At 37.5% G+C, this 23,291-nt stretch overlaps 3 protein-coding genes and 1 long non-coding RNA gene across 11 annotated transcripts in view; 2 read left to right on the top strand and 2 right to left on the bottom strand.

Moving 5' to 3' along the window:
• LOC114156942 (oocyte zinc finger protein XlCOF6.1-like) overlaps positions 1 to 3,322 on the bottom strand; it is a gene marked incomplete at its 3' end in the record, with an annotated part of 40,528 nt that extends 37,206 nt beyond the window's left edge. Inside the window, exon 1 of the mRNA XM_028037572.1 lies at positions 3,187 to 3,322. Coding sequence (XP_027893373.1) covers positions 3,187 to 3,219 — 33 coding nt within the window. The remainder of the gene's footprint in view (positions 1 to 3,186) is intronic.
• The window catches only part of LOC114156967 (myelin-oligodendrocyte glycoprotein-like), a 1,059,483-nt gene extending 1,036,232 nt beyond the window's left edge, over positions 1 to 23,251 (top strand). Inside the window, exons 2-3 of one of the 2 annotated variants that reach the window (XM_028037617.1) lie at positions 22,015 to 22,070; positions 22,186 to 23,251. In XM_028037617.1, coding sequence (XP_027893418.1) covers positions 22,016 to 22,070; positions 22,186 to 22,910 — 780 coding nt within the window. In that variant the 5' untranslated portion in view covers position 22,015 and the 3' untranslated portion in view covers positions 22,911 to 23,251. Of the gene's footprint in view, positions 1 to 22,014; positions 22,071 to 22,182 lie in introns of both variants that reach the window. The other variant, XM_028037616.1, reaches the window with a different exon arrangement.
• Positions 7,437 to 23,291, top strand: part of LOC114156874 (gastrula zinc finger protein XlCGF57.1-like) — a 123,850-nt gene continuing 107,995 nt past the window's right edge. For 2 of the 7 annotated variants that reach the window (XM_028037458.1, XM_028037455.1), the window contains exons 1-2: positions 7,437 to 7,704; positions 18,191 to 18,289. In XM_028037458.1, the coding sequence (XP_027893259.1) occupies positions 7,536 to 7,704; positions 18,191 to 18,289 (268 nt within the window). In that variant the 5' untranslated portion in view covers positions 7,437 to 7,535. Of the gene's footprint in view, positions 7,705 to 13,979; positions 15,369 to 18,190; positions 18,290 to 21,325; positions 21,358 to 23,291 lie in introns of those variants that run through there. The other 5 variants (XM_028037460.1, XM_028037457.1, XM_028037463.1 and 2 more) reach the window with 5 other exon arrangements.
• LOC114157002 (uncharacterized) lies at positions 14,487 to 17,153 on the bottom strand. The gene is made up of 3 exons (XR_003598052.1): positions 15,679 to 17,153; positions 15,427 to 15,510; positions 14,487 to 14,586 (listed from the first exon to the last, which is right to left on the bottom strand). It is a non-coding gene; the product is annotated as an uncharacterized LOC114157002 (long non-coding RNA).

The raw sequence follows: 23,291 nt of genomic DNA, 5'->3' as shown, positions 1-23,291 counted from the left end.
TCCTTTTGATGGTTTTGGTAGGCTTCATGTCTTTATTTCTATTGCATAAACAGCTGTTCTTCATTACTGAAACAATAAAAATTAAAGTTGTAAGCCCCTGCACTTCAGCAACTCTCTGGCACTGCAAACTCATCGCCTCGTCGCCATTTGAATCCTACTGATCAATATTGCATATCGCCACTGAGCAGTGCATTGACAAAGACTTTATATTACATTCACTCAGGAGACACAACTGTGTAAATTATTCTAGGGAGAGCACTTTATTCAAATTTCAATGTAATCCTAATGAGCTGATTGGTGATGACTAAGATCATTCATATGCAGTCTGGAGAAAGTTTTCTTCGGGATCTGAGGAAGACCAAGCATAGCACATTTCTTGCCTCTGTGACTTTGTTCTTAGGAATTAAACATCTGTTTTTTGGCATGTATTTGGGATCTGAAGCAGACCAATCATAGCAGGTGTTGAGAATAAATAAGTCTGTGTTTTCTTCTATCTGTTTAGCTATTTGCATACATGCACTCATATAGAGCACATGCACGCAAAGCTAAAGTTAAAGGAAATGACACACTAGGGAACGCCCTCTTTGGGGCGTAGAGTAGACGGAGGCTAACACAGAAAACTACAAACTATTGCTTGGGGCCATTTTGCTCTGCTAGCCCATAAGGATAGCGTGAACAATGGACCAGCTGTGCTTTGGTATTAATAAATGGAATCCATGAATTTAACTCGCTGACTCTTCTTCAGCCTCATACATCAAGAACCTAATAGAGAAAGGATAATTCTCCTTCACAGGTTTTGTGCCTCTGTGACTTTGTCCTTAGGAGTTATAAACATTAGTTTTTTTCTTTTCATGTAGTTAGAGTTTAAAGTTTGAGGCCCCCACTCCTTTAACATTTTTTTTTTTAGAATTTTAATAACTTTAGATTTGTCAAGCCTTATGAGTAAACTCACCAAATTTCAAGCTGATCGATTAAAACATTCAATCAAATGCAAAGGCTAAATCACAATTAAATCCAAGATGGCCGACTTTCTGTGTGTTGTGGAGAATGTGTGCAAAAAACTTTCTGGTACTTAGTACGATTTACAAGTGTACCAAATTTCATACCTCTATGATAAGAAGCTTAACAAGGAGGGCGGTTTAAGAACTGCTGGGGGCGCTGTTGAGTTATTTTTATTGAGGTTGCAAAACACTTGAAATATTTCAATTTTTTCCTTGTTTTTGTCTAAATTAAGGTGATTTTTATTTATTTGTTTATTTATTTATTTATTTGCCAGATCATACTAGCAGATCCACCTTTAACAACAAATTAATAGCCAGTCCAGTGATTGGTCAGCAATGATCGGGACCCATGGCTGACCGGTATTGGCAGCAAAAAACCTGATTGGAGCATGCTTACTAATTAATTATAAAACATGATAGGAATATTTTCTCCTAACACACACACACACCCACATACACACATGCACACCCCCACACGCAAACACACACAGACTTCTCCAAATATGCTGTCCTCTGCCTTCAACGGTCTGAAAACCTCAACTTCCTCGATGCCCCGTTGCTATGGAGACTCACTAGTCTGAGGAACCTGAACTTCCCCTTTTTGTGATTTTACAATCTCCGGTCCATTTTACTTCTCATTGATTGTATGTGTATAGTCAGTCATTACGTTAGTCTACATTTTTAAAATGGTTAAGGTTAAAATCTTCTGAACTTTTATAAACAACATTAAATCATCAACAAACCGACACAATTAACAGAGAAACTCTATACTTACACAAATAGAGAAGAAAAACTATGAACCGTAACTTAAAATAGAAATTATCTAAATAATAAACGTACATCTAAGAAATCTGATGTATGAGTTTAGGTACCATTCCATGAACCTCAGAATAAATTTATTATGGCCTTAATAAACCCACAGTTCATCGTTACAGGGTAACATTCACAGCTTTGGCGACACTGGTACAGTTATCTGCATAATTCATGTAATTTTTAGGGGTGCAAGATAAATATCGGCCGATTATTATGGGTTTGATAACAAGAAATTATGACTCCATTCTTACTGCTCCAATAAGACAAACTGATATTAGTCCTTATAAGCTGTATTCAAAAGAGAGCAGCATTCGAAGACCGTTGAATTAGTCAGAGAATTTAAGTTGCACACAGTTATTTACAGTTATTTCCCCACATCCGACTTACACACACTCACGCACACACACACACACACACACACACTCACACACAAGTGTGAGATGAAGAACAAAAGGAGGAACTCGGCCTCTGTCAGTAGAGAAGCAGGAAAGAAACATGTCAGCATGTGAAGATACACTCATGCCAAACTGCAACCTCAGGGTGAATCTGTTTCCTGCACCAGTGTTCAGTTTTTAATATTCAAACAAAAGATGTCACATATTTTACCGTCTGAAATGCATTTTTTAAAATTTGTATTCATTTAGAATGCCTTATCAACTTTAGAGACCTTGTTTTGTTTTTTTACATCTAAAATGAATAGATTTTTATTTGATATTGTTCATATATTTTTGCAAATGTCGGCTTAATAGTTTTTCATTTCAAAATTGTATATATTTTAAGGTTTGCTGTTTGTGATCTTGTTTAGAATATTGATGTCGACGCTTTACATTTTTGCTAACTAGTTATCAGCGTTTTGACTGAGAAAACTAAGATTATCAATTTAAAAAAGTTATAGTGCACCCTGTGTCTGAGATAATGTTTTTATAAGGATAATTAAATATATAATTAAATACACATAGTTAAACACAAACTCTAACCAGTACTTCCTTAAACTGGCTGGGTAGGCATAAGGGCGTTACAGATCACAAACTGTTATTGTCATTTTATATGATGAATAATAGTTCAGGTCGCAGTGGATCATTTTTAAGCATTTAATATTTACAGCTGTTGCTATTACAGAGTCTTTTAGTTTGGTGTAAAAGCTCCAATTATTTTTAGCCAATCTCCAACTCTCTTTATTACATCTACAGCTTTATTCAATCTGTATCATCAGTAAAACATGAAGGTGTTTCGTACCTATCCGGTGTAAGATGATCCTCGGTATCCGGGTAAAATCCATCAGTCTGCGCTGATCCTCCATCTCTTCCTCCATCTTAACGTTGATTTCTTTAAACTCTGTGAATGTTTCTCCAGCAGGAGTTACCTGCTCGTTGATAAACTCTCTCTGAGGCGGAACTGAAGACATTTTTTTACAGCAAATATTCACATATTTACCTAAAATACTAAATCTGCGCGCAGCCTTCTAACAAAGCTAAGGCTGCCTCGTGCTCTGTGTCTTTCTGTGTGTTCCGCTTTGGCTGTACTGAAAAAACTGTAAACGAGTTTCAGTTCTGCTTTTAATGTTCAGCTCTAAGACCACTTTTCATATACAACTATATTAAATAAATTACAAAGGTTAATTTATTTCAGTAACTCAATTCACCTGAGTGAAACACTTTATATAGGATAATTACCTACAGATGGATGCTTCCAACCGTTTTAGTTTGATTAATTAGCAGGAAACACGACATTTAGGATTAGAATATTACATCAGAATGATTAATAAAAATCACTCTGATGAGTTATTTTAAAATCATAATTTTAGAAATTATGACTTTTAAAATCTTCTTTCATAAGATTCTTTTAATCTTATGAAAGAACCATAACATATGTTACATTTTTTTGAATATACATTATGTATGTATAAACTGTATAGACTCTGTTTTACAAACTGTTTAAGTTTATAAAACAGGGTTTAATGTTATTATATCAGGTTGTAGTTTTGTAGATTGTTGTTCAGTATTAAAGTTAAACACTGAATGACAACATATATGTTAGTGGAACACAAAGATTTGTTTTTTTGACTGGAAAAGATGGAGAATAATTGACTGTCTTGTGAGGAAATGTTCATGTTGAACATAGGAAGAAGTGAAAACATGAAACTGAAGAGACAGTTGTGAGAAGATGAAAAATCACTTTAATTAAAGCCATTAAAACAATAAAAATATTCCCCTGTTTTGTCTGAAGAGGAAGCAGCTGATTAAATTTCAGATATAATGAGACAGAAGTAGAGGAGGCAATTAACAAATTGAAAAAACAATAAATCCCCAGGGCCTGATGGACAACCTGGGGAATTTTATAAATGTTTCAAAAACATCACCAACATTAACTAAAGTCTTTAATTATGCATTTAAAAAGGGTGAAATATCAGATTCCTGCTCTGAGACCATAATTTCAGTTATTCATAAGGAAGGAAGGGATATAAGCCAATTAGTTTGTTATGCACAGATCTAAAGCTACTGACCAGTACTTTAGCTGAAAAGATACAGAAACATATTGAAATTCACCCGGACCAGATGGGATTTATCCCAAACCGACATAGTGGAAAACCCTGAATGTTGTAAGACAAGCCAAAGGGATTAGACAAAGGTTAAGGTTAAAGCTATGGGCTTTCATCCACAATTTGTGAAATGTAAAAAAAATATACATAAACCCTAAATTATGTGTTAGGGTTAATGGATGTTGCTCTGACTTCTTCATGCTTGAAAGAGGAGATGATTCTGATCGCTCTGGCAGCAGCAATTACAATGAACAAGGTTTTTAAAGTTATTAGAGGCAAAAATACTACAAAACACAAGATTTCACTTTTCGCTGATGATATTTTGACTTTTATACCCGGTGATGTCTGTTCCCCTCACTCATGGGGGAATATGGTAAACTTTCGGGTTACCAAATCAACCAGTCCAAATCTGAAGCGATGGCAATACACTTACCTGTAAATTTAACAGTTCGATTCAAATTTAAAATATCCCACCAGGGATTCAGATATTTGGAAATTTTCATAACTCCTCACCACAACTTTTCAAAGCTAATTATGGAAAATGAATGGATGAGATCAAGACAGATTATGTGAGATGGGACATTCTACCTCTCTCACTTGTAGGAAGGGTCGAAACCTCTTCCTCTTCCAAACCCTACCTATAAAAATACCCATATCCATATTTAATATACTGAATAAATGGCTCTCAAACTTTACTTGGCACCCAGGAATTAGATTGAAAATTATTATGTATCCTAAAGAGATTGGGGGACTAAATATACCAAATGCAATACTACTGGGCTGCCCAAACTAGGTCAATAGTCACATAGATACGCCGAGATGAAGATTTGTAAACCAAAACACATGGCCAAAGAATAAAATTCATAATGAAGTTTATCATATTGATAAGGTCAAAGATCAAAAAGATACTAAATCTACCCAACTCTTTATGTAAAGCTATACAAATCAACCATAACTCTGAATTTCTTCCTACGTTTGGATTACATAACTGGATTGAACAAGAATTAATTTTGCTAGATCAAATGTTTGAGAACAAAAGCATAATGTCCTTCCAACAACTTCAACAAAAATATAGTCTTCCAACCCATAACTTGTAAGAATATCCACAAATAAGACATTACTTACATAAACATAAGGAATGGAAAACCTTACAAATGCCTCTAATATGGACATTTTTTTCTCTCAGTAATGAAAGGGAATATAACTACCAGACTCATATCCAGTATTTACAAAATATTACAAGAAGAAGCCATAGAGACATAAAAGACATTAAGATGAAATGGGAGTTAGAAATGAATGTGATAATCAAAGATGAGGACTGAGAGGAGATGTTTCGAGAGGGTCATAAAATATCAAATAGCCCAACATTAAGAGAATGTGAATGGAAAATCAAAGTGAGATTCTTCAGGACTCCAGTTCTCACATCTAGATTCAGATAAATGAATCTAGATTGATTGATTGGAGATTTCACCCATACATTCTGGGGCTGTCCAAAGCTATGATCATCCTATTGGAATACAACAAACACAACAACAGCTAACAGTAATCATTAAACTAAAAGCATAACTACGACAAAGGATAAACACACAAGGACTCCAAAAGTTGAAGTCTAAAACTAAAAATGTTCAAATGCATTGTTCCTTTAAGACACTGCATATAGCACTTGTAAAAACTCACTCACACATTTGATTTAAAAGGTAGAGCAAACTTTTGGAAATATCTACAGATGAGACATTGTGTTACCTCAAAATTTAAAAAGATGATTTGTTGAACTATATTGGGATGCCTCGTGATCGACACACTACCTCTCAATTTTATAAGCTGTTAAGTTATAATTTGAGTAGTGAATCGTCAAATATTAAACTTTTATGGCAGAGAGATTTGAGAATAGAGTATACAAAAGAAAAATGGTTGAGTGTGCCGTCAGAAAGTGGTAAATATGTGGCAGAGGACAGAAGTAAATTCTGTAGAAGGTGCTATAGATATTATAATACGCCTACCAGACTACATAGAATGAAAATAAAGTCAAACAATATGTGTTGGAAATTTAAGAAAGAGGTGGGCACATATTTGCACCGTTTATGGGATAGTTCTCTGGTTTCACCATTTTGGATTAAAATCTTGGGGGCTCTGAGTGGCTTGGCTCAGAGACCCCTCAGACTCCAGCACTGTGTCTACTAGGAGGCAGATCTCAAATGCCAAACACCCCAAAAGGACTTTTTACAGTTATGGTGGACGGTCTGGTGACAGCCTACAGGATCATCTTATGACATTGGAAGACCACAAAGTTTCCCGAGCTAAATGAGTGGATTAAATCAATGACGGACACAGCTTCCCATAAAGCCATGCTCAACGACATGGAAAGGAACAGGGACATGGACCTCTAGGAGCATTCAATCAAACACAGAGGCTACATACAATCAAAACACTTTATAAATCACAAAAGGATTATCGGTTATCAGTCTTTATAATGAGAAAACTATGGGTTATTGATTTTTTAAAAACTTATAGTGCACCTTGTGTCTGACATAAAGTTTTTATCTGCACATAATATAATTAATCATAAACTTTAACCAGTGCTTCCTTAATCTGGTTGGTAGGCATAAGGGCGTTACGATCACAAACTGTATTTCTCATATTATATGATGAATAATAGTTTCACCAGGTCGCAGTTGATCATTTTTAAGTATTTAATGTTTACAGCTGCGACGGATTTGCTATTAGAGTCTTTAAGCTTGGTGTGAAAGCTCTTTGAGTTCAGCACTCCTTAACCAGTCTGCATCTCTTTAGTATATATCCAATTTTACTCAACCTGTACCATCAGTAAAACGTGAAGGTGTTTCGTACCATTTCCATTAGCTGAGGAAAATTTTCATAATTAACAGAAATAAAAGGCTTGGAAACTCCAGTTAGTGTGTAATTATTCACAGTGAGTGATTAACTCACTGAAATAAATGAACGTTTCGTCCATGTTCTAAATTATTTAATATTTGTATGTTGAGAGGAGGCTCAAAGCGGAAAATTCAAAGGGGAACTAAAAATCGTTTACAGTTTCTTCAGTGCAGCCAAAGTGAAACACACAGAAAGCTACGGAGCTCACGAGGTAGCATTAGCTCCTCTTAGAAGACGGTTTGAAAACAGGTTTGGTGTTTTCGGTAAATATTTCCGTGTTTTCAGTGAAAATGTCTTCAGTTCCGCCTCAGAGAGAGTTTATCAACGAGCAGGTAACTCCTGCTGGAGAAACGTTCACAGAGTTTAAAGAAATCAACGTTAAGATGGAGGAAGAGATGGAGGATCAGCGCAGACTGATGGATTTTACCCGGATACCGAGGATCATCTTACACCGGATAGGTACGAAACACCTTCATGTTTTACTGATTAATCAGGTTTAAGAAAGACGAAGCTGAAGTTGGTTTCCAATTCAAGCTTCCGATTCGGGAAATGGCTAAAGGGCGATTCCACCTATTTTTTCCTTCCGCACCTTTAATCGACTCTAGTTTAAAAACTACAACACCCAGACTCTTCAAACCTGGACTGGAGTATTCTGCTCTAATAGCAGAATATTTAAACCCAGGGGCGATTCTAGGATCTGACCTTTCGGGGTCCTTAGCCCCCAGCAGTGCTAAGGAACTGCACGACAGGTTAGGCATGTGAAGAGAACTCCATATATTTTTACAATAGTTCTCCCTCTCTTCACTTCTATTGGTCCAAAGTAATCAGCACCAACATAAGTAAATGGTGGAAGATCAGTTGAGATTCTGTCAATAGGAAGATCTGACATTTTTTGCTCACCTGGCTTTTGTCGTTGCCTATGACACACCATACAGTCTCTGATGATCTTTCTGGCTGCTGAATTAGCATGAGGGATCCAGTACTGTCGTCGAAGGGTAGAAAGCATGTGATTTCTTCCTCTGTGTCCAACCTTTTCATGGATATGTTGAAGAATGAGCTTTGAAACATGACTTCCTTTAGGCAATATTGCAGGATGTTTTGTTTCTTCAGGTAAGGCTGCTTTGCTCAGTCTGCCTCACACTCTCAACACACCATCATTAACAACAGGATCAAGCTTGAACAGATGACTTGACTTCTTCACTGCACCAGAGCTCAGGGCAGCCATTTCATTGCCATAATGTTTTCTCTGCACGACTCTCACTATGGCTTCCTCTGCCTTGGACAGATCATCAGTAGTGAGCTGAACATCTGTTTTATTGTCCTGTTTATCACACATTTGATTTCCACAGTGTGCAGTTAGCAACTTCTTTGTTTGTAGCATTTCTTTTAGTTTCAGGAGCCATGCTACACATCTTTTTAGCTTTGTCCAACTGGAAAAGTACATTAGCAGCTTGGTGGTGGGACACACTTCTTCCAGCACAGCTGCACATGTCAGGACTTGATCTTTAACCTCTGGATCAGCTTCCAAATGGACAGGTAATTCTTTAATCACTGCTGGCCATTGGATCTCAGGTTTTGTGAGGAATTCTGGCCCACTGATCCAGGTGGAAGGCTTTAAAAAAGAGCCAACCTTCATGCCTCGAGAGGCTGCATCAGCTGGATTCAACTTTGAGCTGATGTATCTCCACTGAGTAACCTTTGTAAGATCACGAATGATGGACACTCTATTAGCTACATAAGTCGTGTCGTTGTGTTTGCAATGTACTGCAGGACGGTTGTGCTGTCAGACCAGAAGACTGATTCACTCAGATTGAGTCCAAGTTGAACTAACAGCATTTTGTCAAGACGCACAGCTAAAACTGCAGCAGCAAGTTCAAGTCGTGGTATAGTGATTTGTTTTAATGTGCTTGTTTACAATGCTAAAGGTGAAAACATCCTGGTCAACATCCCATTGTACCCCCAGCGCTCTTTCAGTGGGAAGCTGGTCCTGGCTTAGATCTAGCATCCTTACACCTGTTGCTCTGTTTTCCTCAGGGATCTGCGAGAGGACAGAACGCTCACTACACACCCATTTATTGAGCCTAAATCCCCCCTTGGCACACACCTCAGTGAGCTGTTGATAAAGAGAAATGGCCTGCTTAACTGTCTGTACAGACCTGAGACAGTCATCTACATAGAAGCTGTGTCTGATTGTATTAATAACCTCTTCTGGGTGCAGATGTTGGTTGTCATCAGCAGTCTTTAAAAGTGCATATGTGGCACAACTAGGAGAAGAGACTGCACCAAAAATATGGACCAACATTCTATGTTCAACAAGCTCTTTTGTGATGTCACCGTGGGGCCACCAGAGAAAACGTAAATAATTTACATGTTCCTGAGCAACTCTGACTTGGTGGAACATCCCTTTAATGTCTGTCATAAGGGCTATTGGACCTTGCCGAAAACAAATGAGCACACCTAATAAGGTGCTAGTCAAATCTGGTCCCTGTAACAGCTCTTTGTTCAGTGATGTTCCAGCAAACATTGCAGCACAATCATAAACAACCCGCAGTGTTTTCTTACGGGGGTGGTAGACCCCATGATGAGGTACGTACCACACCTTTCCTTCCTCATGTTCCATTTGATCTTGTGGTACGATTTCTGAATGCCCTTCCACACTAACATTATGCATAAATTCTTTGTACTCTTCAAAGAATAACCTATCCTTCTGAAATCATTTTAACAGACATTGCGCCCTCTGCTGGGCCACCTGTTTGTTGTTGGGCATTTTTACTTCAGGATTACGAAAGTGTAACTTCAGGTAATAATGACCATCTTTAAGTACCGCTGACTCTGACATGATATCCATGAACTGTTTGTCTTCTACAGACATTTCAGTTCACTCATTGCACTTGTGCTCTACAAAATCCTGATTATACTGACTGACCAACATTTCTTCCAAACTGCTTATAGAGATACGGTTCACCTGAATAGAACTAGCAACGTGTCCATTTCCTTCACTACCCTGATTGAGTGGACCATTAACAACCCAACCAAGGCGTGTTAGCACAGCATAAGGCCCACTACCTTCACTGTTAACTACTTTCCAAGGTTCCAATGCTTTGGGAGAATTTACACCAATGAGCAGCCCGATGCCAGCATCTATTGGTGTCAACTCAACAACTTTTAGATAAGACCATTTTCTTAAGTCTTCTTCTTTAGGGATGTTTTCTTTAGTGACAGGAATGGACTGTTGAGTATAAACATCAGGCAACTTCAAGTACTCATTTTCTTTTAAAGCAGCTACTTCCAAACCAGATAATCTAAAACTACTTACAGGTTTTTCCTGACCCATGGTTTTTAGCATGATTTCCACTTTCTTTCCAGATGCATTTAACTGCATCATCAAAGCCTCTGTACAAAATGTTGCAGAGCTGCCTGGATCTAGAAAGGCATAAGTCTCCACAATCTTTGTCCCCTTTTCCAACTTTACTTTTACTGGGACTGACAGAACACACTCATTAGACCCGGCCGCAGTGTAGCTACCAACATTCAAAGATTCAAGAGCATTTGAGATTGGTGACTCTTTACCCTCAGCCTTAACTGCTTGGTACTGCTGCTCTGTTGGTTCAATATGCAGAACAGTAGGGTGACTTTTATTACAGGTGAGGCATGTTAGACGTTGTGGACAGTTCTTACTCATATGTCCCTTCTGTAAGCAACCAAAGCATAAACCTTTACTTTTAAGGAATGTCACCTTTTCTGTGTTGGCTTTCTGCTTGAATGAGTCGCATTTTTCCATGCAATGATTTCTATCACAAAATAAGCACCGAGCTTGAACCAGCTTTGTAACCTCATGGTTAAACTGGACCTGTTTGTCATTGTTCTGTTTAGAAACTACAGCAACAGAAGTGGCGAAACTGCTGCTTTTAGTTTTAAAAGGAACCTTTGATGGTTTTAAAGCCATCTTTTGTTTTGTCATTTGACCTTCTCGATAAACAGGATCTAATGCAGCTTTTGTTTGTTTTTCCAGAAAATCAAGAAGATCTTTAAACCTTGCTCTACGATCATACTTTTCTGCTATGTCAACCACAGTTAGTCGCCATGTATCACGAAGTCTAAAAGGCAACTTTGAAACAAGAATTCTCATATTGGTTGAGTTTTCAAGCTCTTCAATAAACCCAGCTTCATCCATTGTGTTGAAACAACTTCTTAAAAAGAATGTATAAGCTCTTAAAGCTGCAGCATCATCAGACTTTAAAACTGACCAATTCAGAGCTTTGTCTATAAATGCAGATGTTATTTTTGCTCTGTTACCAAAGTTCCACCCAAGCTGTCTTTTTGCTTCCGGATAAGCAGTTTGTGGACTCATGTGCATACAACTTCTCATTAAAGCTCTAGGCTGACCTGTGGTAAACTGCTCTAAGTAATAAAGCCTGTCCTGCATGTTATCTGTTGTAGTTTCTATTCCTTGCTCAAATGCCTTAAGAAAGGACCTAAAATGCAAAGGATCTCCACTAAAAACAGGGATTTCTACAGATGGCAGGAGTGACAGTCTTTGTTGTTTTACAAGCATCTCAGTGATTTCATTCTGCTTCATCATAATCTCTGTTAATGCACTACTATGAACATCAACCTGAGAAGATATTCGTCTTGGGCTTTCCCCGTCTGGTTTCACTTTTAATGTTTCATTAATAGGTGTATCTTGGGGCATTGGCAAAGGTGCAAGAGTAGACAATCGTTTCTGTGTTCTTGGAGCCTTTTGAGCTGTAGCAGCGGGTATGAACTCAGTAGATATCGCAGAAACTGATTTATGACACCAGAGCTGGAAACATGACTTTTCTGATCTTGCATAGAGTTGTAGATTTTCATCTTTGCATCCGCCTTCACCAGCTTGGTTCTCAAAACCAATGCTTCTTTTCTTGTTTTTAACTGAAGTTCTTCCAGCTCAAGCGCATGTTTTTCTTGCAGCACAACCACCTCTGCTTTCAGAGCGGCTCTTTCCACCTCGGCTTCCATCAGCGCCATTGAAGCCGCACGGGAACTCTTACTCTGCGAACTAGACGCTTTACTCACTATACTGGGCGCAGTGCTGACTGGTTTAGCTGGGAACCCAGATAGCCTTTCAGAGTCTTTGCCGATCGTTTGTTGCGCAGTCTGTGAGAAGAAGAAGAAGAAGAAGAATTACTTTATTCATCCCAGCAGGGAAATTATTTTGCAGTTACAGCAAGAATTTTTTATACACAGATTAACACACACGACAGGAGCTGCATCTGTAGGCAGCCAGCTGAGCCGGCGCCATTTTTGAAGGAGGACATGCGGCAAAGGTCGTCGGGACCGGGAGTCGAACCCGCGACATCCGCGGGTCTAAGGCCTCCAAATGTGGGGCGTGCTAACCCCCTGCGCCACCACAGCACGCGTGAGACGCTGTCATCCGGCTCAACGTTACGGTCATGAGATGCTGCCTTTGATTCAACGTCAAATGCTGAATGTACTTCGCTCTTCTGTGCATCTGGATCGCTGTCCATCCAATTTTCTATGTCATCCAAGAACTCTTTAAAACTGATCAGCTTTGGTTCGTACCAATCGCCGTGATCGGTGTCTTTTTCATCATCGCTAAGCTGTCTTTGAACTGAAGATTGCAAGTCCTTAAACTCCGCTAAATAATTATTAAAAGTTTTCATATGCTCTTTTATGGAAAATTTTGATTCTCCAGCATCAATTAAAGCGTGAATGTCATTTCTTTTTCTTGTCAGCACGCTGAGTTTGGCTCTGCTCCTTTTAATTGCATTAAAGAGTTCCTTTTCCTTTTGAAATCCTTCATCTTGTTCATCCATTTTCAACACAAATTTTGTTTCTCCAAATCCAAAAGAAAATTGTCCAAAACAAACTTTTCACTTTGCAGTTCAGTCTCTGCTCTTTCCAGCAAAGCACCACATATATATATTCTGTGCATTTAGTAAAATGTTCTTCAAATGACTGGAAATGCATAGTTTTAAGTAGATTTTATTTTTAATTTCCCCAGGATCAGACCCCACTAGGACTGAGTGACTCCACAGCTGCTTGTGTCTCATTAATGTTAGCAGATGTTAGCAGCTGTGATATGGTCTAGAGATTCTGTTTCAAACTGAGTTTATACACCTCTGGGAAAAAATTTAAGTTTCTCTGATTTTATTATTTTTAAGTATATGTTTGAGCAAAATGAACATTGTTCTTTTATTCTATGAATAACTGACAACATGTCTCTTAATTTTGTTTGTGAATGTATGTAAATCAGCAGTTAGATTTAGAAAACCGCACCAACAAATATCTTCTCATGGGTTTTAGACCTGCTGGGGTCTCAGCACCCCTAAAAGTCAGATCCTAGAATTGCCCCTGTCTGACAATATCAATGGGTCAAGATTTAAAAGCACTTTAGGGCTTTGCTTTAGAGATTTTATGTCCATCTTTAATGTGATATGTATCCCGTAGCTACATAGAGAAAGAAGACTTTTTGGAATATTTGTCAGGAAGCCACTAAGTTAAGCTATCGCCATCTTGTTTGCTCACCTGGAGGTCCATAATATCATATTTCGACTTACATCTAGTTCCATTCTGGTCAGAAAAACCTCATTGGTTGAGTTAATGTTCATTCTTGTAAGATTGCAATTTTAGAATAACCCAAGAAAATTCTGTTTTGATGCATCGAGATATTAAAGTGAAGGATTACTTGTTTGATTGACATTTAAAGGCTTTTGTTTTGTCTTTTTGTCCATATCTCCCACAATGTTGTGTGTGTAAAGAGGAGGAGGTTCTCAATGAAACAGAACCACAGAGGAACCAACTCATCTCTCATGGCTCTGCAGAAGCTGAGAACCAGAATCAGGAAGGAATCAATTCTGAAGACCCAGGAAAAGAGAGAAAGGAAGAACAGAAACAAAAGGAGAGATATGAGAAAACCAAAGAGCAGAAAGGCAGAACTGACACTTCAAAACAAAAAAAGCACAAGAAAGCTCACGCAGGGCAAAAATTATATTCTTGTAAAATTTGTGATAAAACCTTTTCTCGAAACGATATCTTGCTGAGACACATAAGAATTCACAAAGATGAGCGGCCTTTTTCTTGTGGGACTTGTGGAAAAAGTTTCTCTCGGAAAGGCCTTCTAAATGCTCATATGAAAGTTCACACGGGTGAGAAGCCCTTCTCATGTGGGACCTGTGGAAAGAGTTACAGAAACAGATGGACTTTAGCTCGTCACATGAGAATTCACACAGGTGAGAAGCCTTTCTCCTGTGGGACCTGTGGAAAAAGTTACGCTGATAGTGGGACTTTAACTCGTCACATGAGAATTCACAGAGGTGAGAAGCCTTTCTCCTGTGGGACCTGTGGAAAAAGTTACGCTGATAGTGGGACTTTAACTCGTCACATGAGAATTCACACAGGTGAGAACCCTTTCTCCTGTGGGACCTGTGGAAAAAGTTTTTCTCAAGCAGTTCATTTAAATGTTCACATGAGGATTCACACGGGTGAGAAGCCTTTCTCCTGTGGGACCTGTGGAAAAAGTTACTCTGATAGTGGGACTTTAACTAAGCACATGAGAATTCACACAGGTGAGAAGCTTTTCTCCTGTGGGACCTGTGGAAAACGTTTTTCTCAAGCAAATCATTTAAATGTTCACATGAGGATTCACACGGGTGAGAAGCCTTTCTCCTGTGGGACCTGTGGAAAAAGTTACGCTGATAGTGGCACTTTAACTCGTCACATGAGAATTCACACAGGTGAGAAGCCTTTCTTCTGTGGGAATTGTGGAAAAAGCTACGCTGATAGTGGCACTTTAACTCAGCACATGAGAATTCACACAGGCGAGAAGCCTTTCTCCTGTGGGACCTGTGGAAAGAGTTTCTCTCGAAAAGGTTATTTAAATGTTCACGTGAGAATTCACACTGCTGAGAAGCCTTTCTCCTGTGGGACCTGTGGAAAAGGTTATGCTGATAGTAGGACTTTAACTAAGCACATGAGAATTCACACAGGTGAGAAGCCTTTCTCCTGTGGGAATTGTGGAAAAAGTTACGCTCATAGCGGAACTTTAACTAGGCACATGAGAATTCACACAGTTGAGAGGCCTTTCTCCTGTGGTACCTGTGGAAAAGGTTTCTCTCGAAAATGTAATTTAAATGTTCACATGAGTATTCACACTGGTGAGAAGCCTTTCTCTTGTAGGACCTGTGGAAAGAGTTTCTCTCGAAAAGGTTATTTAAATGTTCACGTGAGAATTCACACTGCTGAGAAGCCTTTCTCCTGTGGGACCTGTGGAAAAAGTTTTTCTCAAGCAGTTCATTTAAATGTTCACATGAGAATTCACACAGGTGAGAAGCCTTTCTCCTGTGGGACCTGTGGAAAAAGTTATGCTGATAGTAGGACTTTAACTAAGCACATGAGAATTCACACAGGTGAGAAGCCTTTCTCCTGTGGGACCTGTGGAAAAAGTTATGCTGATAGTAGGACTTTAACTAAGCACATGAGAATTCACGCAGGTGAGAAACCTTTCTCCTGTGGGACCTGTGGAAAGAGTTACAGTTATAGACATAATTTAACTCGTCACATAAGGATTCACTCAGACTAGAAGCCTTAGGTAGGAAACACCTCAGATCCGTTTTGGCATCAGATCCAAAAGAAAACCTGGTTGGATGATGTAAACAGCAAGTTGAACATATTAAAGTCAACAGATTCTTGCAGGCTGCTAGTGATTCACTGTGATTGTGTCTTTCACTGTCTGACCAAGATAAACCTGAGGTCTACTTTTGCCTAGCAGCTTGTTTTCCTTAATCCAGTTTTTTGTTTTAATTCTCAGTCGTATTTGTACTTAAGATCCCCATCAGTATCCCATTAGATACTGAAGTTAAAGAGGGGAACACATTCAGACAGGATTAATTTCTGTGCATTTCAGTTTTCATGGAGTTCTGTACCATGTAGAATAATTGAGTTTAGCTTTTATTTGAAGTTTCTGTGTATGACTGGATGTAAAATACTTTAGAAATGAAAGCAGTGAAATGTTCTTGTTTTTCCATAAATAAAACTCTGATGTTTGTTTGAAAAAAATCTGTTGGAGAAATTGTATACATTTATCAGACATTTGCTTAAACATTGCATATTCTGAATTCCTTTAACTATATTTCTGAGTATGTTGAAGGATGCAGAGACAGCCGGCGCCAGCTTGTTCTAATCAGACGGCTGCTCAGCAGAAGGACATCCTATTCTTCATGTTTATAATAGGATAATTTAAAGCGTAATGGTGCTTATTAGCCTTACACAGTCATACTGTCGTAGTAAATGTTCTAGTTTATCTTATGAAACTGAATTATATGTTTTTGTTTCCTCCTTTTTACCCTGTAGAGCTCAATGTAATAGGGACGTCTTTTTCAGTAAAAAGAGAAATGCGGCAGAATGTGTTTTTAGAATAGGCAGAGATTGTAACTGAAACACATCTCTGTCCGTTCTCACGAGTAAAAAGAATCTAACTTTCTCTTGTCTTCTTTGTCTATATTTGATGTTCTAGGTGCGTATACCTGAAAAACTCTAAAATAATTTTGATCTGGTCAGATTTTGATTTAGAGCTAACCACAGAGAGGTTTGTACGTTCCCAAATTTTTGTCATTGTTACACTTTGCTATGAGAAGCAAAGTATATTATTAAAAAGGTTTGTTAAAATATACACTAGTATTTTGAGCAGAATATGCTTTTTAATAACTGTTGATTTGAATAAATATTGATGGATTATTCAGTGATTGTCATCGTCATTAACTGTTGCCATATTTTAAAATGTCAGCTTTAAGTAAAGCATCTAAAGATCCTTGCAATAACAGTAAAACATGAGTTTTTACACAAATTGAATTTTTTTCATTTCTTCAATATCAAAATTCAAGACAGTTTTCAAAAAATGTCATATTCATTACATTTTACAAAATTAAAAGTATTTTTTCATCAATTAGACTGATTTAATATTCTAATCTCAAATGTAATGTTTTCATTAGTTATTAATTAATTCTGCATTGTCAGAAACTACATCTTTATGGACGTTTCATGCACCTTTCAGTTACTGTATCCAGAGATAACATTGCAGACGATCTACAATACTGTAATGTGACACAAAAACAAGTCAGAAATATCTTTTTGCATTTGATGGATATTTTTTAAAAACCATCAAAAATCCATAAATTAATCAACTCGCCCAATGCCTCCTGTTGTTAAGAGCTTTGGATTAATGATCCTTTTCAGTTTTGTTGTCAAATTGTTGATTTTATGGCTTTAATTAAAGTGATCTGTCTTCTTCTCACATCTTGTCTCTTCAGTGACCTTTCATGTTTTCACTACTTCTTTTAGCAACATGAACCTTTTTTTCCACAATAGTTATTCTCTTATCTGCAAATCAAAGTCAAAACAACAATTCTCTGCGTTCCTCTATAATATATGTAGCCATTTACTGTTTAACTTCAAGACTGAATCACAAAATACAAAACTATAATATTAGACTCTGTTTCACAAACTGAAACGATCACACACAAGAAATTAGAATACCTTCTAATATGGTTCTTTTGTAAGATTAAAAAAATTTTGTTGTTAGTGTCAGTATGATGCAATATTCTAATCATAAATGCTGTGTTTCCATTAGCTGCAGAAAATCCTCATAATTAACAGAAATAAAAGGCTTGGAAACTCCCGTTTGTGTGTAATTATTCACAGTGAGTGATTAACTCACCTTGAAGGTGGAACTAAAAATCGTTTACAGTTTCTTCAGTGCAGCCAAAGTGAAACACACAGGAAACTACGGAGCTCACGAGGTAGCATTAGCTCCTCTTAGAAGGTAGTTTGAAAACAGGTTTGGTGTTTTCGGTAAATATTTCCGTGTTTTCAGTGAAAATGTCTTCAGTTCCGCCTCAGAGAGAGTTTATCAACGAGCAGGTAACTCCTGCTGGAGAAACATTCACAGAGTGGAAAGAAATCAACGTTAAGATGGAGGAAGAGATGGAGGATCAGCGCAGACTGATGGATTTTACCCGGATACCGAGGATCATCTTACACCGAATAGGTACGAAACACCTTCATGTTTTACTGATTAATCAGGTTTAAGAAAGACGAAGCTGAAGTTGGTTTCCAATTCAAGCTTCCGGTTCGGGAAATGGCTAAAGGGCGATTCCACCTATTTTTTCCTTCCGCATGTTTAATCGACTCTAGTTTAAAAACTACAACACCCAGACTCTTCAAACCTGGACTGGAGTATTCTGCTCTAATAGCAGAATATTTAAACCCAGGGGCGATTCTAGGATCTGACCTTTCGGGGTCCTTAGCCCCCAGCAGTGCTAAGGAACTGCACGACAGGTTAGGCATGTGAAGAGAACTCCATATCTTTTTACAATAGTAATAACGAATCCGCCCCAGCTGTAAATATTAAATGCTTAAAAATGATAAACTTGAACAGGTGTTATGCCGAGAAATGCATGCCCTGTCGCGGGAGCGCGCATCGCTCTAAACTCTCGCATATTGATGAGAAAACGGACTGAAATATGACCGAAGAGGACATTTTTGAAGATATTCGTAACATTATCACGTTTCTTAACCATGTAAGTCATAAAACGGTGGGTTTTATTTCGCGGATTAATTGAAATAAATACGGTTTTTACAGCTTTATTGAAACATATGAGTCGAACGTTTTTCAGTCAGCGTCTGATGAAAATGTTCTCCGCAGGTGGTTTGAAATTCCCCGATTTTTCTTTTAACACCATAATAGCTTAAAGCATTACAAAGCAGAAGCCTGTTATATAGAATATTTTATATCATCCTTAACTGTCTAGTCTATTAATGTAGCGAGATGCATTTTAATTTCTGAGCCTGACAATATTTGTATCCCCTGTCTATTGTCCTGTTGATATGAAACTTACAGAAGTAGCTCAGAGAACAAGTGTCATTACGTAGAAAAGGTAAAATCCCTCTTAACTCTTTATTTCTTCAAGTTAGCAGGGAATGCATTTTTTGGCATAGCAAATTATTAGCTTATATGCAGGCCTTATGTATTTTCCCCAAATATTATTCTATTGATATAAAACGTATACCAGCAGTTCATAGAACAAGTATGGGACATATGGTTTCATGCTTCTTATATAAAAGTCTTTAATTATTTTTTTTGGTTTGTTTTTGGCAGATTTATACAAATAAATACAGTTTTGACATGTTTAAACAGGATTTTATTTGTAAAAATGTTTGAATCACGCATTATTTTTTTTATATTTCACAATTGTAAATCACTTTGTTTTGGTCCTCAAATGTCAATGAAATATATTTTTGTTTGTGGCTGTAAGGTAACAAAATCTGGAAAAGTCTAAGGGGTATGAATACTTTTACAAGCCACTATAAGAGCAAGTATGCATGTGTGTCTGTTTTAGGAATCTTGTTAGCCCAGTTTTATAAAATATACGGCATTGTGAGGACTCAGGTCTGTTTCTGAGTTAAGTTTCAGACTAAGGTGTGAGTTTAGGTAAGGTTTAAGCTACAGAGATGTTAATGTTTTTATGCTATTTCTAGTGATTTATGTCACAGATTTCTCTTGTAAATGAGACAATGAGTCTCATAAGATCTTTCCTTTATAAATAAACGATTATACAAATGAATGAAAATTGATTGGAAGTCAATCCTAAAGACATGCTATGTGTGTGAGTGTGTATAAACTTCAGACTGAAGTTGAAGTGTTTGAAGGTTTCTGATGAGGATGACTCTTCAGGAACATTTTGTCATTACACTGAGGGAAGTTGCAGATTCCACAACAAGATTTGCATATAAAACCTGTTAGCTCTGCTTCCAGGTCGACCTGGTCTTAGACTTGTTAAACCTGTTATTTTGACGTCAAACAGAAGACTGAACAGCAGTGCTGCTATTTTTTCTGATGGGATCCATCAACTCTTTACTCCTTCAGTGTAAAGAAAATGTGAGTTTTAAATATATATTTTGATTCTTAATTGATTATTTTTCTGTTGAAATGACAACTGAAGAAGTTTCTGCTGCTCTGTTTAAGCCAAGTTCATAATTTAATCTGGTGTTTATAGGTTAGTGTTTTCATGGTAAATGCTCTCAGTGTTGATGTTTGCTTAAAGTTCATGTTTGTGTATAACAGCTGGAGCTCTGATTGTTTGGCTTTAGGAACAATTACAGCTTTTTTTGTAGAACTTCTGCCTTTAAATATGAATTATAAATGATTTTCTTTGTAATGTTCTTCTCAGTACAGACAGATAGGACTTTTTTTATCTGGCTTCACTGGCCTGTTGTCTTTAATAATGATTTCAGAATATTTTTTCAAGCTTGATGTTACTACTCAAATAGGCTTTTCTTTATTGTTGGACCACCTAAAGAATTTATTTTACTGCAGATTTGGTCTGACACTCAGATCTCCATCATATCTGTACTCTATACTTTGCTCAAACAAGGATTCAAACTCTTTTAGGTTCACTGTCTCCATCTGATTGTTTTTACTGAAACTGTTATGAACCCAAATGCTTGCTCTGTGTTAGAAGATCTGGGCTGTTGCAGTTTGTTGCAGCTAAGAAGATTGTTTTTTTAAGCCAACATATATCTACTTCCTTCACTGTGTGTTTGAGAAAATCTAACCAAACAAGTTGGATCAGGAAAGTTTGGAAAAACCCTTTGCTGTTTGGTATGTCTTGACGTTACTACAGGTAACTTTGAAACACCAGGTCCACAGGTTTTTCTACTTTGGAGAAATCTAAGCTACAAAACATTTAATTTAAATAGTTTCAAAAACATTCAGTACGCTTTCAGTATTTTACAGGAAATACTCACTTACAGCATTGACCAACAAAAAACTTAAAGGGAGTGGCTGTATAATAAGCTGTTTTTCATCATTTGATTAATATGTACACTCAATCTTTTCATGAACAAAAGTAACATATATTTATTTTTCACATTAAATTCACTTTATCCGAAGCCTAAAAACGTATCTCATGGTTGGAGTAGAGATTATATATTAAGTATGATCATATATTAAATATAAAATATTAAATATTTAATATAAAGATCATATATTAAATATGTAGATATTCAAAGGATGATTTAGGAGTCAGTTTAAATATTTAAGTTGCTGACTTTGATGTTTTGCATTGAAGTCATCATTAAACCACTCACTAAACTATACTGGACAATATGAATCCAGTCGCTATGTAAAGTATCTTCAGTTTAATTCAGCTAGAGTTAGATTCCAGAAATGTAAAGTAAAATCTCACAACATTGTTTTCCTGCAGATTTTTGTCTTTGTATTTATTCTGTCATTTTGTGACGGAACAAAAACATCACAAAATGATGATGATCTCATTCATAAATAGATGTATGAGAGAAATTACATTTTGATGACATTCAACTTCTACTTTATTATTGCTGTTACATACTATAAAACACCTTCATAACGCATATTTATGTTAAAAAATTACTAAAGACTTTTATTATGATATATTGCAATTTAATGAAACTAATAATAACTAATTTAGATACAGGGTTCAGATTTACGTTCTGGTGTCAGCGATCGATTTAATTTAATCTCCAGTCCAATCTGTTGTCATGGAGACAGACCTATGATGCTGTCCAGAAGAAGAGACGGAGCAGACTGTATTTATTAATCGTTAAATATTTGTGTTTATTGATTACCTGAGGATTAATTTATTACTTTAAGTCAGAAATTGTAGTTGCTGGTTGCAGTGTGTGAGGGATGATGTTCCTGATGTTCTGCTGCCTCTCTTCCTCTTCCTCTCTCAGGATGAAGATGATCTCCAGGATCCTGCTGCTCCTCATCCTCAGCTCATGTCTCTGTGGTCAGTCTCCATCTTGTCTTTGTGACAGAAAGCTCTCTAGATGGAGCTGAAAGACTCCCATGTTCCAGTTCTCAGTGTGTCTGCTCCTCTCTTTCCCTCTCTGTCTCCTCAGCAGCAACATTTGTAGTGAATGTGACACAGAGCAGCTATCAGGCAGAGGAGAACCACAGCATCACTCTGGAGTGGACCTTCACCACCAAGACTCACACATCGACCGACTCCTTCTTCATAAACTGTGATCTGATCACTGATCACGGAGTCCTTGTCCTCTATCATGTATATAAAGGTGTTGAGCTGTCAGAGTTTCAGGATGAACAGTTTTCAGGACGAGTCCAGATTGACAAAGACGTCCTCAGAGAAGGACGAATCAGACTCCATGTGTCCAGACTGAGGACTGAAGACTCTGGTCTGTATCTGTGTGACTTAAAGACAAATGATGGATTTGGGTCTGCAAAATGTCAAGTTAAAGTTCACCTTCAATCTCAGATGGAAAAGAAACAGGGACTTCTCTCGTCAGTTATGTCAACCAAACGTAACGTCAAACCTCAGGGAACGACTGTGAATCCACAACCAATGGTTTGGGGACGGATTCCCATCTATATATTAGCAGGACTGACAGCAGCATTCTCTGCAGCTCTATTGGTCAAAGTGCTGCTTCGTGCTAAATTATCCATTTTTAACAAAGCTCCTATAAAAACTGTAGACCTTTCTGCCTGTTTCAGCAGTAACATTTGTAGTGAATGTGACTGTCGGAGTAAATTCCTCTTGTCTTTGTGCTCCACCAGGTCCGTTAACCAGTTTCAGGACTTGACCAGAACCCCTGAGTATAAATTACCTTGAGAAATAATGAGGTTTCATATATAAAAACAGGCTGAAAAATGATCAAATGTTACAAGCCATACATGTCATAAAAACGGAACAGATACAGAGTTTCATTCACCGTCCAGCACCGACGGTGAATGAAACTCTGTCATTCACTGTGATGATACAGATCACGGTGAATGATACAGTCCTTAGGGACACCAAGTGAGGTGAAGGCTGTAGGGTGAGTTTAGCTTTTATTCTTCTCTGCAATCTGTTTCCTTCCAAAAGGGTAGTCTAATCAGTTTCAGTCTGTTTGTGTATGACTGAGAGCAGACACACATAAAGTTATATAAGCTGCAGCGTGTAAGCAGATAAGAGAGAGAAAAAGACAGAACCTACAACATGACACAGAGCAGC

The sequence above is a fragment of the Xiphophorus couchianus genome, chromosome 14 (genome assembly GCF_001444195.1).
Source record: "Xiphophorus couchianus chromosome 14, X_couchianus-1.0, whole genome shotgun sequence".
NCBI classification, from domain to species: Eukaryota; Metazoa; Chordata; class Actinopteri; order Cyprinodontiformes; family Poeciliidae; genus Xiphophorus; species Xiphophorus couchianus.
This window is presented reverse-complemented; position numbering and strand designations above follow the sequence as displayed.